General features: G+C 38.3%; 1 protein-coding gene across 1 annotated transcript; it reads left to right on the forward strand.

Annotated features, from left to right (window-relative positions):
- Window positions 1-2,775: 2,775 nt before the first annotated feature.
- Window positions 2,776-5,449, forward strand: LOC145640075 (uncharacterized). Its single transcript, XM_081691385.1, has 5 exons — window positions 2,776-3,721; window positions 3,914-4,023; window positions 4,386-4,769; window positions 4,890-5,123; window positions 5,246-5,449. The coding sequence occupies exons 1-5, from the start codon at window positions 2,776-2,778 to the stop codon at window positions 5,447-5,449; spliced, it is 1,878 nt and encodes a 625-aa protein (XP_081547511.1).
- The last annotated feature ends 10,342 nt before the right edge of the window (window positions 5,450-15,791 follow it).

Below are 15,791 nucleotides of genomic sequence, written 5' to 3' on the forward strand. Positions count from 1 at the left end.
TAAGTGAACGACAACATTCATAATTGCATGAAAGAAATCAAGAATATCAAATATGGGTGTGATTTCTATGAATGTTTTATGAAGAGTATTACTCTTTAAACATAAGGGAAAAACCATTTACCATAAGATGAAACATTGTGGAGTTTCATAATGGAATAAAATATTTCTAAATATTCCACAAAACTATTTAATTGTGGTTTAGAATTAAATAATGAGTCCATTCGATTTTAATAAATATTCAAAATAGGGTATCAAGTAAATGGCTTGGATAAAGAAACACCTATTAAGTGAACATTGAATATTTTAATCGAAAATTATCCCTAATCAAGGTCATATTTTGTGGACGATTGATGACCATCAGAGAATAGTGTGTAGTATGATTTGTAGCACCGTTTCTTGTGCTATGAGGATATAAATCATTTGCACAGGTATTGGTTTAGAACCATACTGGATCGACCTATGAGGATACTTTAAGAGATTTAAAATCGTCATAAGTATTTTCTCATTATTACTATCGGAACTCTTTTCCTTTGACCATGAGTAGTGGGAGATCTCTTGTTTGAGTACTGGTCCGCTTTGGTATCCGCCAAACGTTCGCCGTAACTGGGGATTATAAAGACAGATATTGGGCGGGTGAGTCCTCTTAGTCAGAGAAGCTACATTACAAGACTTGAAATAACCCCCTACTAACAATAGGGAACATGTCTTTTTGTTAACAAGGCCTCTCGAAGAGCGAGACTGTGAAAAATGCATGGCCGTGCTCAGATGGATTTTAGAAATCATCTGCTTATTGACAGTCAAACTCGGATTTCGAGAAACACTTCTGGACGTAACAGAGATGACTAGTAATCTTACTCTGTAGTTCATGAAGAGACATAGGATAAGGGCTATACACTAAATGCACACTTGTCCGGAAGGACAAGTGGGAGATTGAAAGGAATGGTGTCCTTCGAACAAGTGTATTATTCTGATAGCGGGTTCAAAATTATTAGAAAGCTAATATATTCAGCAAGGTCAAGTGATCGGAATGCCTGGGTGGAGGCCGCTTCCGATCAGTAATATTAATATAATTAATATTACAGCTTAATCTTGACTGAACCCTTCGGGTCACACCCAAGCAAATATATGCGAACCAACTCGACGAATTAATTAAGAAGAAATTAATTCGTCTCCCGAGTGTTAACTAATTAGACATCGGTAATTCGAGCTTAGAGCGTCGAAACCGATCGTCGGAAGTAGAGTCTAAATAATAAAAGACGAGACGCGCAAAATAATAATAAATCAACAATATTCCCGAAAATACCCCTAGCATCGGAGTGCCCCGAGCATCCGAATGCTAAGGGCAAGACGAGCCGGCGCACCGTGCTGCAGCCACGGCCAGCCGCGGCTAGGCACAGCAGCAGCCGCGCCGCGCCACAGCAGTAGCCGCACTACGGCAGCAGCCACAGCCGCACCACGCCACAGCAGCAGCCGCGCCACAGCAGCAGTTGGTGCGGGCTAGGTGCGGGCTGGGCTCGGGCCGGGCTCGGGCTTGGCTCGTGGCTTTGCTCGGGCCATAGGGCCGTGAATAAGGGGAAGGTTGGAATATGGGAGCAAGTAGGTTTCCATGTGGCACAAGGTGAGGGAGAGAGTGGGGAGAAAGTTTGGTCCCCATCTCGAAGTGGTCCTCACCTACTCTCTCATGTATGCTTGACACTTGTTGATTTATTACTAGTTTGCTTAATAATTTTATTTTAGCTTTAAAATAAAATGAGAAAATCTCATTGTCCCACATTGATGGGAGAGATTTTCATACTCCCATCATTCCCTATAAATACCCAACTTTGGGCATTGGAAATGATGCTTGAGTGGGAGTTAAATAGAGCATTCCATAATATTGGAAAAACTCTTAAACTCATATAACACTCGGGTTTTGGTCGGACCTCGCTAACCCCTAGGTAGTAGACCTTAAAGTTGTGTTCGCCTTTTTGTGGGTGGATACCGTCGGAGGCGCGACGCTTGACGTGCTCGTAGCTTTCAAGTAAGAGCCCCAGTTTTTGGGCGAAGCTCGCTTCGAGGGTAAGATTCGTTATTTTTTCTTTGTGTTTATTTATTTATGCTTTATGATTTTAATTATTGCGAGCGGTTCCTTGGGTCGGGGTTTGTTTCCGCGGTGAGTCGGACTCACCAAACCCTAACATAACGACCTATCAAACCCTTGATCAGACATTGGTTGTTTGTAGGCTTCGAGATATTCATTACTCGGGTTACAAGTACACTTATGATAATGGGAGAGAGGAGGAGTCAAATACTCAGTGTCGTTTAGATAGAGCAGATGCTTTTGATGATTGGATGACTCTTTTCTCTGATGCTCACTTGTTTCACCTAGATAGAGATTGTTCGGATCACGCACCAATAAAGCTTGTTCTTAGTAATAAGAGGAATGGAAGACCGAAGGATAAACCATTCTGATTTGAGCAGATTTGGAAAGCTGATGAATCGTGTGAAGGAGTCATAGAGAATGCTTGGCTTGGTAGTTTTGATTTGGAGTCAAAGCTAGGATTGTGTGCCGCAGATATAAAAGAATGGAGTGTGAAGAAGTTTGGTCAAGTGTTTAAGGAGTTTAGCAAAAAAAGAAAGCAGCTTATTAAACTTAATAAGGGTGGGTTATCTGCTACTCAGTTGGAGAAAAGGTGAAGGCTTGTGCAAGATATTGCTAGATTGGTACATCATGAAGAGGTCTATTGGCACCAAATATCTCGAGTGTTATGCTTGGAGTCGAGGGATAAAAATACCATGTTTTTTCACCAAAAAGCTTCAAGTAGGAAAACAAAAAATACCATTCGAAAATTGGTGGATGACATTGGCGAGGTTCAGGTTGGTGAGGAGAAAATTAGCAATGTGGCATTAACATATTTTAAAAATATGTTTTCAACCACGGACCCTACTATGATCACGCAAGTTGTACAAGATTTCTTATGCCGAGTTACTGAGGATATGAATAAAGTGCTGCAAGCCGAGTATACGGAGGATGAGATAAAACTTGCGCTCAGTCAGATAAAACTTGCGCTAAGTCAGATGCACCCGATTAAGGCTCCTGGACCAGACGGAATGTGCCCACTCTTCTTTCAATCGTATTGGAACATTGTGGGGCTGCCGGTTTATAGTACTGTGCTCTCCATTTTGCGAGGTTTTCCTATGCCATCATATTTAAATAGAACATTTATTGCTCTTATCCCGAAGAAAAAAGATGCTGAGAGTATGTCGAATTTTAGGCCGATTTCATTATGCAATGTTGTTTATAAACTTGTGTCGAAAGTGCTTGCAAACAGATTAAAAATTTTTCTTGATAGAATTATTTCCGTTAATCAGAGTGCCTTTACCCCGGGGTGTTTGATTACGGATAATATTCTGGTTGCGTTTGAGTTGTTCCATCATATGAAAAATTCAACACAAGTGGAAGGGAGTATGGCGATGAAACTAGTTATGTCAAGGGCTTACGATCGTATTGAGTGGAATTTTTTAGAGGCGGTCTTGGAGAAATTTGGGTTTGATTTCAAGTGGCGCTCGTGTGTTATGGAGTGTGTCAAGTCTGTTTCTTTTTCAGTGTTGGTGAATGGGAAGCTTACAAAGGAGTTTGTTCCAAGTAGGGGAATCCGTCAGGGTGACCCTATTTCTCCGTATTTATTTATTCTTTGTGCTGAAATTTTTTCTGATTTATTACGGAGAGCGGAGGAAAGAGGTAGTTTGAAGGGTGTGAGGATTGCCCCTGCTGCTCCTTCTATTAATCACTTATAATTTGCCGATGATTGTATTATTTTTACTAGAGCCTCGGATGATGATGTGGCTGCGATCCAAGATGTGCTTGGCCTCTATGAAAATTTGTCAGGTCAAAAGGTTAATTTTGACAAGACGACTATTTCTTTTTCAATAGGGGTTAATCAAGGTCGGCGTGTGGATTTGGCCAGCAAGCTTGGTGTTAAGCTTGTTGATATACATGATAGGTATTTGGGTCTCCCAATGGTTGTTGGTAGATCTAAGAAAGTGATTACTAAGGGTGTGAAGGAGAAGTTATGAAAGAAATTGCAAGGTTGGAAGGGGATGGTTCTATCTAAGGCGGGTAGGGGGGTTATGATAAAGGCAGTGGCCCAATCTCTCACTACTTATGCGATGAGTGTGTTTAAGTTTCCATCCTCTTTTTGTGACGAGATCCGTTCGTTGGTAGCTCAATTTTGGTGGGGTCAAAAGCAGGGTAGAGAAAGATCCATTGGCTAGCATGGAAGTAATTATGTAGACCAAAGAATGAAGGTGGTTTGGGGTTTTGTGACTTCAAATTATTCAATTGGGCTCTTCTTGGTAAGCAAGCTTGGAGGTTAGTATTAAAGCCGAATAGTCTTCTTGAACAGGTGTTAAAAGGAAAGTATTACCCATCATCTTCCTTTATGGACGCAAATTTGGGTAATTGTCCAAGTTATACTTGGAGAGGAATTTTGGAAGCAAGGTGGGTGGTGAAGAGAGGGCTTCGATGGAAAGTGGGAAATGGTAGTGTTTGGAACAACCCTTGGATCCCAAATACTCAAACTCTGCGGGTTATTTCTTGGAGGGGTTCGAACAATTCAAACTTGGTGGTGGGGGACTTGATTGATTCGGCTAAGAAGTGCTGGGATGCTACAGTAACTTCATCTTCTTTCCTTCCTATTGATCAAGAGAGAATTATGAGCATTCCATTGAGCTCTAGGCTTCCAGAAGACACTCTATGCTGGGATCTTGAAAAGGATGAAGTTTACTCGGTGCGTTCTGCATACAGAACAATGTTTGATGATGATTGGAAGAAGAAAGAGGAAAATACTTCGTCCCCGAGACTGATTTGGAAGAAGATTTAGAATGTTAATGTGCTACCTCGTGTGAAGGTGTTAATGTGGAGAGCTTGTCAGAATGCGCTTCCTACACACAAAGGTATTGGTTCTCGAATTGTTGGTTATGATGATACTTGCTATGTGTGTCATAAGTATGTTGAAGGTGTTATTCATGCTCTTAAAGAATGTGCTTTGGCTCGGGATGTATGGAAATGCAGTGGCTACAACTTTGTGTCTAACCATAATTTTCGAAGTGTAGTAGATTGGTGGGAGCATTTGCTGAAGGAGGTTGATGAGATTGGTGTGGAAATTATTTTTTCCATTTGTTGGGCTATTTGGGGAGCTAGAAACTCCTTTGTGATAGGAGGCGTGCAACTTGATCCTATAGTATTGTGGCATATGCGAGGAAGGTGTGTGGTGAGGTGTATGATGCGAGGGCTGCTACAAACAAGGGGGTTCATCGAGCTCCTGTGAAGCATGTTGTAAGCTGGAGTGCTCCTGAGGGGTGGATTAAAATTAATGTAGATGCGGGTTTGCTGGGAGATGTGGGGATTGGCTTGGGTGCGGTTGCCAGGGATGACAAGGGAGTAGTTTTGTGTTATGAGGTGAATTAGTTTAGGGAGAATTGGTGTGTGAAGGATGCAGAAGCTAAAGCTATTTGAATTGGTACAACATTTGAATGGCACAAGTAAGGGGCTTTAAGAAGATTGTACTCGAGAATGGTAGTCTGATGGTTATACAAGCTTTGTGTGGTTCTGCTGGAGGACGGAGTACCTTTCAATTAGTTGTCGATGATATCTTAGATTTGTGTCATAGCTTTGATGATGTTAAGTGTTCTTTTGTTAAACATAGTGGTAATTGTGTTGCTCGCTATTTGGCTCACTTCCAGCCATGGGATTTGGGAAAAGGATGTGGGTTGACTACTTACCAACTGATGTAATCAATTTTGCTTTGAATGATATAGATGCTTAGTCCTCTGTTTGAGGAGGCTTATCAAAAAAAAAAAATGCAGAGCTTTGGTACCCCATGGTTTAAATTTTGGCCTTGCTCTTTTTATGGCTGTTAAGAAGTTAAAACCCTACTTCTTGGCACATCCGGTAGTGGTCTATATTGATCAACCGATCAAGCGGCCAATGACAACCCTAGAATCATCGGGCTGAATGCTCAAATGGGCTACTGAAATACAAAGTCTAGAAATCACTTACGAACCAAAAAAGGGAATAAAGGGCAGGCATTCACCGACTTTATTGTCGAAATGACAAGGCGGGCTGCGCCGGATAACATCGATTAGGTTAGGAAAATGTACGTGGACGGGAGATCCACTATGTGCGGATGTGGTGCATGGATTATATATCAGTATTTTTGAGGGAGATAAGTACGAGTATGCACTACGATTCATTTTTTAGGCCTCGAATAATGAGGCGGAATACGAATCCCTTCTAGCCGGCATCTGCATGTACAAAGCGTTAGGGGCAACTCTTCTAGACGACACGCTGCCAGACCCAGCTCTAGAAGCAGCTGCACCAAAAAAAGCATGCGGCCAACTTTGAAATTCATAAATGAGAGATTTTTAAGAAAGAGTTCCTACAACCCCTCTTGAAATGCATTACCCCCCAAAAGGGGTAGGACATTCTAGAAGATTTACATGTAAGCTTATGCGCCTCACATATCGGCGGCACATCTCTAGCAAAAAGGGTCAGACGACCGGGTTACTTCTAGCCCACCCTTGAGAAGGACGCCATGACATTGGTGAAAAGATGTGATAAATGCCAAAAATTCGAAAAACTTATACACTGTCCAGCCACGGATCTGACGGCCATACATAGCCCTGTACCATTCGCCAAATGGGGCCATATACTCCTCCATCAGGCAGACGGCGGTATATCTTTGTTGTCGTGGATTACTTCACCAAATGGGTGGAGGCAGAGGCGGTCAAAAACATCAAGGGAAAGGACGTCATCTCTTTCATTCGGAAAGAATTATCCCCCATTTTGGGATGCCTATGTCTATGGTTTTTGACAATTGTCCTCAGTTTGAGACGACTTATCTTAAGACTTCGTTGGGAGATCAAGGGATCTCACATTTTTTTGCATTAGTCGGCCGACCCCAATCAAATGGCCAGGTTGAAGCCTTTAACAAGTTAATCTCAGGACGGTATAAAAAAGAAGATTGAAAGAGCTGGTGGCCTATGGGCGGATGAACTACCACACGTCCTTTGGGCCATCAAAATAACAACAAAAAGGGAAACTACAAAGACCCCATTTCTCATGGTGTACGGTGTAGAGGTCATCTTTCCCATAGAACACTATAAGCCGACTCTTCGGATCATGCTATATGGCAAAGAGGCAAATTAGGAGTCCATGTTGCTAGCATTGGACTAACTTCTTGAGCGCATGGGCGATTCCGCATTGCGTCATGAGATCTACCATCTGAGAATGAATAGATCTTACAAAAAAAGAGTACACAAGTGACCCCTAAAGGTTGGGAACTTTGTGTTACTGTAGACACCCATTTCTGTCTCCCCAAAACCAAACCTAGTGATGAGTACCTTTCACGTCGAATCATAATCGAATGAAGTGAAAGTGTTGAAAGTCTAGTGTTGCGGTTAGTTTTTATTTCTTTTCTTTTCTCTCTGTTTTTAAAAACCTATTTTAAGAAAACATCCAATCCAGTTTAGTTTGGTCCATGGCAAGGGTCCAATAATGGTGTAGTTGAGTTGGGTTCGAAAAGAGCTTTCCAACGATGTATTATAAGCCCAATTCCGATGAATAGTGTGGAAGTTATGGCCAAATTACTAAACTGGATCTGGTATGATATTTATATGCGGACCAATGATCTAGAGGAGAGCCTAATATTGATTTATCATTCCTAATGAGATTAGGATTTATTATAGTTTTCTAGATTCTTCTAGAAGGTTCTTTTGAATCCTACTTTAATTAGCATTGATAAATTTACTTTAATTGACTTTTAAGAGTTTTAATCAGAATAAAAGGAGTGTTTTTAAGGAAAATACGATTTTGCCCTCTCGTACGGTTAAACTTTATCAAAATAAGAAAATACGTGGCGACAGGCGCGTATTTGGCGCTACGGTTGTTTTTTATTCTTTTCGAAACTCTGATTCGTTTTTTATCATATCCAGCTGATTTTCTCTATAAATAGCCTCCTAAAACCTCCATTTTCATGTACCAATTCTCATCAAGAATCTCTTGATTACTCTCTCTCTCTCTTTTCTAAACTAGCTTTATGCAAACAAAATTCCGCATTCACAAGATCTAGAAACACCTAGCCAAGTTCGAAGTTGCCTTCGCTCTAAACTTGAAAGGTTTTTATTTCTGAGGGTTTGGTCCCAAATCTCTATTTCAATTATTTAATTTAATTGTTTGATTATTATTTTCTTTGAAGTTACTAACGCGTGTATTTTGTTATTAGAAAGAGATATGAGGCATCCAAGTAAGTGCTTTAATGGCTTTATTGATATTTTGATATAGAAATCATGTCTAGGTTGTTGTTTTGATTCCTAGTATCATGTTAGGATGTTTTATTGCTTCCTAGTATCATGTTTAGGGTGAGAACTATAATTTCTAGTATCAAATATGCTTTTTGTGATGCTTCCTATTCTCTTCCTAATATTCATATTAGTATCATGTTAGGGTTAAAACTTTGATTTTTAATGTTTAGTGACATGCTAGGATTTGTTATTAATCTTGTTAGTATCATGCCTAGGATCTTGCTATTAATATTATGCTCTAACATAATTTTTTTAATTATGATTATTATTATTGTTATAATAATTGTTATTATTATTGTTTTGATGATTAAAGTTATAATTTATGATGATTATTGTTGCTTGATATATATTTATTGTTATTGCGTGATCACGCCTTTTGTGCATGTTTAAAGGGAATTTATACTTGTAATCACGCTTAACAAGATAATTAATAATCTTGTTTAGGGTTAATATGATTATAATTCACGTGATCGCCAATAATAGTTTTGTTTGTGCATTAATATTCAACCAACATAGATAAACATGTTTAGGGTTAATTATAATGATTGCATGTTAGTCAGAAAGCGCACATGAATACGATCAGAATAAAGTAGAGGCCTATTATTAGGGCAGGTTCAATCTCTTTTAGGTTGGAATTGTACCTTCATCCCCGAATTACCAGTCATGGTTCCAGACCTATTGGGATTGACGATCTCCTAGATCGTTAAGGGGTGTAACCTTCACCTTGTGAACGGTTTACAAGTTCCTAAAACTTATTGGTGACTATTTTGCTCTAGCTTCTTTCCTTTTGGACGCCACCATGCTTAAGTGTATGATCACAGTGGGGTTCAATTTTGGGGTAATTATTGAAATATTCCCTACAGTTTTTGGCTACTCCACTGGGGAGGATTTCTATTTTAATTACTAAAATTTATTTTGGCAATGATTTAGAATGAGTGGAAGAGACTCGAAAGTTTCTAAGTATTTTTTGTGCGTACTTTTCATTGACATTATTGTCATATGCATAAAAAAGATCTCATTTGAAAGACCATCCGTAATGATTTAAAAACATAGGATTTTTACACGTAGGAAATTTGAGGAATATCTTTCACAATTAGGATCGAAATAATGCTGCGCAAAACTGGAAAATTTTATCGAGCACGGAAACTGCTGAGGCATGTAGGAACTAGCGTCAGAAAACAGAGTCTGTCGCCAACGATTTGACTCCGTCGCCAGACGACTGAACCAAATTGCAACGATGACCTTAATTCGCTGGTGCAAAGTTCTTCCAATACCGAGCTAGAAATATGCGTTCTAACTTCGACTAGTTTTTAGCACTGTTTGCTCGATCTTACTTCCTGATTGAGTTTTTCTCACTTTTCTGAAACCCATATGTTTTCTACATATGGACATAACCCTCTGGGAATTCATGCTCCATCTACCTGATTGAGCGCTTTGTGCAACAAAGATTACATCCGAGAATGTTGAATTCACCAAACCATGGAAGCGAGTTTTTAACTTGCGATGTCCCATCCACTCGCGCCAACCCTTCAAAAGGTAAGGCTTTCGCGCGGTGCATTCGTAAAATAAACCATGGACCCTCTTTAACTAACCCATGTCCCGAACTTTAGAGAACTAGAGCCATGGTTAGGTTGCGAACCCATTGCATCATATTGTGCCTACTTGACTAATTGTGCATTATTTGTTGTGAATACTCTATGTGTTTTTCCTAACCGTTTGTTTGATTTGTGTTTAAGATTAAATAAATTGGTTAATGATTAAAGGACTTTGCCAAATTAATTAATTGATTTGAGTAATTAAAGTCTAATAATTTAATCAGAATTGACTTAGTACGACTTTAGGCATGTCCCTTAGAGTAATAATACCGAAAGTAGTCCTAGATCAACGTTCCAGCAATGGCGCCACGATTTGGACTGCATCGCCACACTGTGTTGTGCAGCTCCTGGTGACATCTATGTCGTTTGGCGCTACAATGCAAAGTGCAGCGACAGTCCTGTTGCTTTGACGACGGTTCGGTATTTTGCTCGAGTCATCACTATGAGTCTAATTAAACAGGTTGCTAATCAATACGATTATTTTGTTAATAACAATACCTTAGTTAAGTCCTTAATTGAGTCTAGGCACTAAGTCCCATGGTCTTACACAAGAGTCTAAGCATGTCACTTGCACTCACAATATAAAGCACACACTAATATATATGTACACTTTGACCATGTCTAAGAGAGTCTTGTATGCGCGTGTTTTCCGTCATTTTTTTAGTGGGGAAAGCCGGATATTAATCCTCGAATTAAACCACTTGTTTGAACCCTATACTTGATCCCAAAAATATACACCCTATTTTTGCTTTTTTCTTTTTCTTTATAAACCCGTAAAATCAAAGTCAATTTGAGTCAAGTCATTAGAAACAAAAATGGTTTAATTTATAGCGCGTGGTCAAGAAAGGAAGGGCGTTTGATAAAAAACAACCTTTTCATTCAAGTAAAACTTTTTGACGAACCAATCGCTCGAAAAAGGAAAGCTAAGAAGATAATGGCAACTCAGGAAGAAGTCAACAAACTTAGGAATCAACTGACTGATATAACTGAAGTGTTGAAGGCTTTAACCATTCAAGTTAATGATCCTGTGAAGCAACAACAAACGAACCTCATGCAAGAAAGCTTGAGACAACTATCTAGTGACTACAAGTTTTAGGGCATTAGTTCACAAGGGGTCTCGGTGGACAAGTAGCTTCTTCCGTAGAAGTTTAATGCTAACGACATCCCAAAAATAAAAGCAACCGACAACCCTTATTTTCATCTAAGAGCTTTTGAAACAATAATGAGTATTAAGGGTATTGACAAAAAAAGTATTTCCTTCTTTATTTTCCCTATCTCTTGAAACCGTTTGCCAACAATGGTTCTTCTCCCTTGATAAAGAGAAAACCTCTACTTGGGAATCAATAGTAACGCTTTCATTGATAGGTACAAGTGCTATATTCAAGTTGAAACTGATTATAGGGTACTTGAAATACTTAAACATAAAGAGAATGAAGGTTTCACTTCTTTCTTCAATAAATGGAGAGAAACCTCTGCTAGGATGATTGAAGTACCAAGCGAGAAAGAATCTGTGAGGTTGTTCATCAAGAATCTTCAAGAAAAGTACTCCAAACATCTGAAATATTATAACAATCTACACACCTTCAAGGTCGTCTATGACATTGGAATTAACATTGAAGACAACCTTGCTAAGCTAAAAGCTGCTAATAATAACTCGAACAGTGGTTGGAAAGGCAAGAAGAACGACAATCCTTCTTCTTCCAAAACCACCCACTGAAACAATATTAGCACCTTTAATTTGAGTGAAGTCCTTGCTATGAACAACTGTAGGGAATATTTCAAGCATTACCCCAAACTTGAACCCCACTATGACCAAACACTTAAGTATGGTGGCGTCCAAAGGGAAGGAAGCTAGAGCAAAATAATCGCCAACAAGTTTTAGGAACTTGTAAACCGTTCACAGGGTAAAGGTTACACCCCTTAACAATCCAGGAGATCGTCAACTCCAATAGGTCTGGAACCATGACTGGTAGTTCGGGGATGAAGGTAAAAATCCAACCTAAAAGAGATTGAACCTGCCCTAATTATAGACCTCTACTTTATTCTGATCGTATTCATGTGCGCTTTATGACTAACATGCAATCATTAGGTTTACCCTAAACCTGTGTATCTATGTTGATTGAATATTAATGCACAAATAAATCTATTATTGGCGATCACTTGAATTATAATCATATTAACCCTAAACGAGATTAATAATTATCTTATTAAGCGTGATTACAAGTACCAATTCCCTTTAAATATGCATAAAAGGTGTGATCAAGCATTAACAATAAATATAATCAAGCAACATAATAATAATAATAATAATAATAATAATAATAATAATAATAATAATAATAATAATAATAATAATAATAATAATAATAATAATAATAATAATCATAATCATATCAATTATAATCATGTTAAAGCATAATAATAATAGCAAGATCCTAGGTATGATACTAAGAAGATTAATAACAAACCCTAGCATGTCACTAAACATTAAAGATCAAAGCTTTAACCCTAACATGATACTAACATGAAAATTAGGAAGAGAATAGGAAGCATAGCAGAAATCATAATAAGCATACTTGATATTAGAAATTATAGTTGTTGCCCTAAACATGATACTAGGAAGCAATAAAACATCCTAACATGATACTAGGAATCATAATAACAATCTAAGCATGAATTTTGTATCATAATATCAATAAATCAATTAAAGTATTTACTTGGATGCCTCGTACCTCTTTCTAATAACAAAATACACGTGTTAGTAACTTCAAGGAAATAATTAACAAAACAATTAAATTAAATAATTGAAAGAGAGAATTAAAGAAAGTTTAGACTAGATTTGGGACCAAACCCTCAGAAATATCAAACCTTTCACGTCTAGGGCGAAGGCAACTTAGCTTCGAACTTGGCTAGGTGTGTCTAGTGCTAATGTATGAGGAATTGTGTTTGTAAAATGGTTGGTTTAGAAAGAGAGAGAGAGAGAGTGAAGAAATTCTTGATGAGAGTTGATGAGAAGAATTGATGATTAAAAATGGAGGTCTAAGGACGCTATTTATAAAGAAAATAAGCCAGATGTGATTAAAAAGAATCAGAGTTTCGAAAAGAATAAAACACAACGCTGTCGCCAAATACGCGACTGTTGCCAGACGATAGAGCTGTCGCCAGGCGACAGGCCTTTCGTCTAGCGCTGCAAGACAGTTTTTGCGGAATTTGTTTTTATCATATCTTTTGATCGAGAAGTCTAAATCAATTATATAATATGTCGTTGGAAAGCTCTTGAAGTTTTCTTTCCAACCCAATTAGAAACAGATTAAAATATTTTTTATATAAAAAGATATGGCCGAAATAGTGGAAGGGTGTTAGTTTTGGATAGAGTTTCATAACTCATTCATATCTTTTTTGTTATATCTTGGATTTAATATTATAATATATCATTGGAAAGATAATTTCATGATCTATCCAACAAAAAAAATTTGGATAAAGATTATGAGGCACAAAAATAAAACCTGAATATGTTCCACTTCGTACAAAACAAGGATTCTAAAAAGGAGTAGTTTTATTCAATTTCAAACTCTGTGAAACATAATTATCAATCCTAACTCCATTAGGATTTAAGAGAACCTTATAAAATATTCTAGAAGACTGTAATCAATCCTAATAGCTTTAGGAATGATAATTAATAATAGGCCCTCCTCTAGATCATTGGGCCGTATATAAAAACCAAACTGGGCCTAGTTTAGTATTTTGACCATAACTTCCTCATTATTCATCGAAATTGGGCTTATAATATATCGTTGGAAAGGTCTTTTCAAGCCCTATCCAACTACACTATTATTTGACCCTTATCATGAACCAAACTAAACTGGAATGCACGTTTTTCATAAATAAGCTAAGAAAATAAATATTTTCAAAATCAGAAAGAAGAAATATTTTAATAAAAACATCCTCATCACTAGACTTTTCACACTTTCGCTTTATTCGATAATCAAATGACGTGAAAGGTATTCATCACCGGGCTTGGTTTTGGGGAGACACATTTGGGTGTCTACAACAACCAAGGACAAAAGAAACCATTTAGGAGAAACTTTACTCCTATTGGTATGAGTTATGACACCACGATTGACCGGCTAAATGCAAAAGATCTTATAACTCCTATTGGACCATTTGGGGACCCACTAGTTGAAAAGAGGACAGCTAATTGGAACCCCAATGCACACTGCTAATATCACCAAGTTATAGGCCATCTCACTGAAAATTGTTGGAAGCTTAAGGAAGCTATCCAAGATTTAATTGATAATAACAAACTACCATTGCCCCCTGCTAGTAAGAAGTCAAGCATTGACAGCGCACCTCTCGCTCATTTCTTATCCATCTCCGATGAGGAAAACGAGGTTGATCCCTCATCTCTCATCAAACCTATTGAAGAAATTGATGCTATCGAAGAAGAGGAGGAGATCTTTTTCGATGCCATGGATGACTTTCCAGAACCAGCAAGCAAGGAAGACATACGAATGCTTATACGGTTCATGTGGGAAGGAACAGACTTACTACGTGAGGCTCTTGAATTTGCAAAGAATCAAGCATTGGAGCTTCAGAAAAAGTATGATAAAATTCCACCCACGAAGAATAAAGCATTCTCTCTATAAGTAATTGACAGACCCAAGAAGAGTAATAAACTCTATACTCCAACTGGGACTTCATATACTAAAATGTTCGAAATGCTCTCCGAGAGTGGTAAGGTCAAACCTCTCGAACCAAGACCATTTGAAAATCTAAAGAGGACATATAGGTTCTATTGTCAATACCATCAATCAAAGGGACATACCATTGAAAGTTGTTTTAAATTTAAAGATTTAATTCAGAAAATGATTGATGATAAGAAGCTAGTTTAAATCCCACAAGAAGAAGACATAAGCATCTATGGGGTTTGGGACATCGATGAAGAAGACGTCTACCTAAAAGACATGGAAAAACCTCCACTTTTTAGGTCGTATTCAGTAGGTGATTTCTGGGATGATCACCTATAGGCGTCCTCACAAGATCTAGGAGCACGCAACCTCCCCTCTCTACACAACCTATTCCAACTGCGCAGCAAGTTCTTATACCTATCATAGAAGACAATGACATTGTTAAGCAATTCAAAAAGACTAAGGTCGTGATAAATGTATGGAAGCTTCTAGCTACATCTCAAGAACATAGGCTGGCAGTAATGAATAACTTAGATTAGATTGGGATAGATTCTGACACCACTACTGAGGGGTTAGCTAACTTCCTTACGAGTGATCTCCCTAGTCCTATCAACAAGATTTACCTCCATAAGGTGACAAACATTATAAGGCATTAAACCTCACAGTAGTCTGCAAGAGAATGAACGTCCCAATGACTCTTATAGACAATGGATCGGCAATTAATGTCTTTCCCCTCAGAACTGAGAGAATGTTAGGCATAAAGGATGAAGACTTAACCCCGTCAAAACAAGGAATAAGAGCTTATGACAACACTCATCGCTATGATCTTGGTAAGATTACTACAAATATAACGGCGGGAGCAATAGAACATGCTACTGCTTTCCAAGTGGTAGATATTAAGGCTTCATTCAACTTATTATTGGGACGCCTTTGGCTTAATGACCTCAAGGCCGTACCTTCATCTCTCCAACAACAGGCAAAAGCCATAGTTGGAGGAATCCCTTGAAAGGAATCGTGTCCTTCGATTAAGTGTATTATTCTGATAGTGGGTTCAGAATTATTAAAAAGCTAATAAATTCGGTAAGGTCAAGTGATCGGAGTGCCTAGGTGGAGGCCGCTTCCGATCAGTAATACTAATGTATAATTAATATTACAGCTTAATCTT

This window comes from Chenopodium album, chromosome 7 (genome assembly GCF_948465745.1).
Source record: "Chenopodium album chromosome 7, dcCheAlbu1.1, whole genome shotgun sequence".
Taxonomy (NCBI): Eukaryota; Viridiplantae; Streptophyta; class Magnoliopsida; order Caryophyllales; family Amaranthaceae; genus Chenopodium; species Chenopodium album.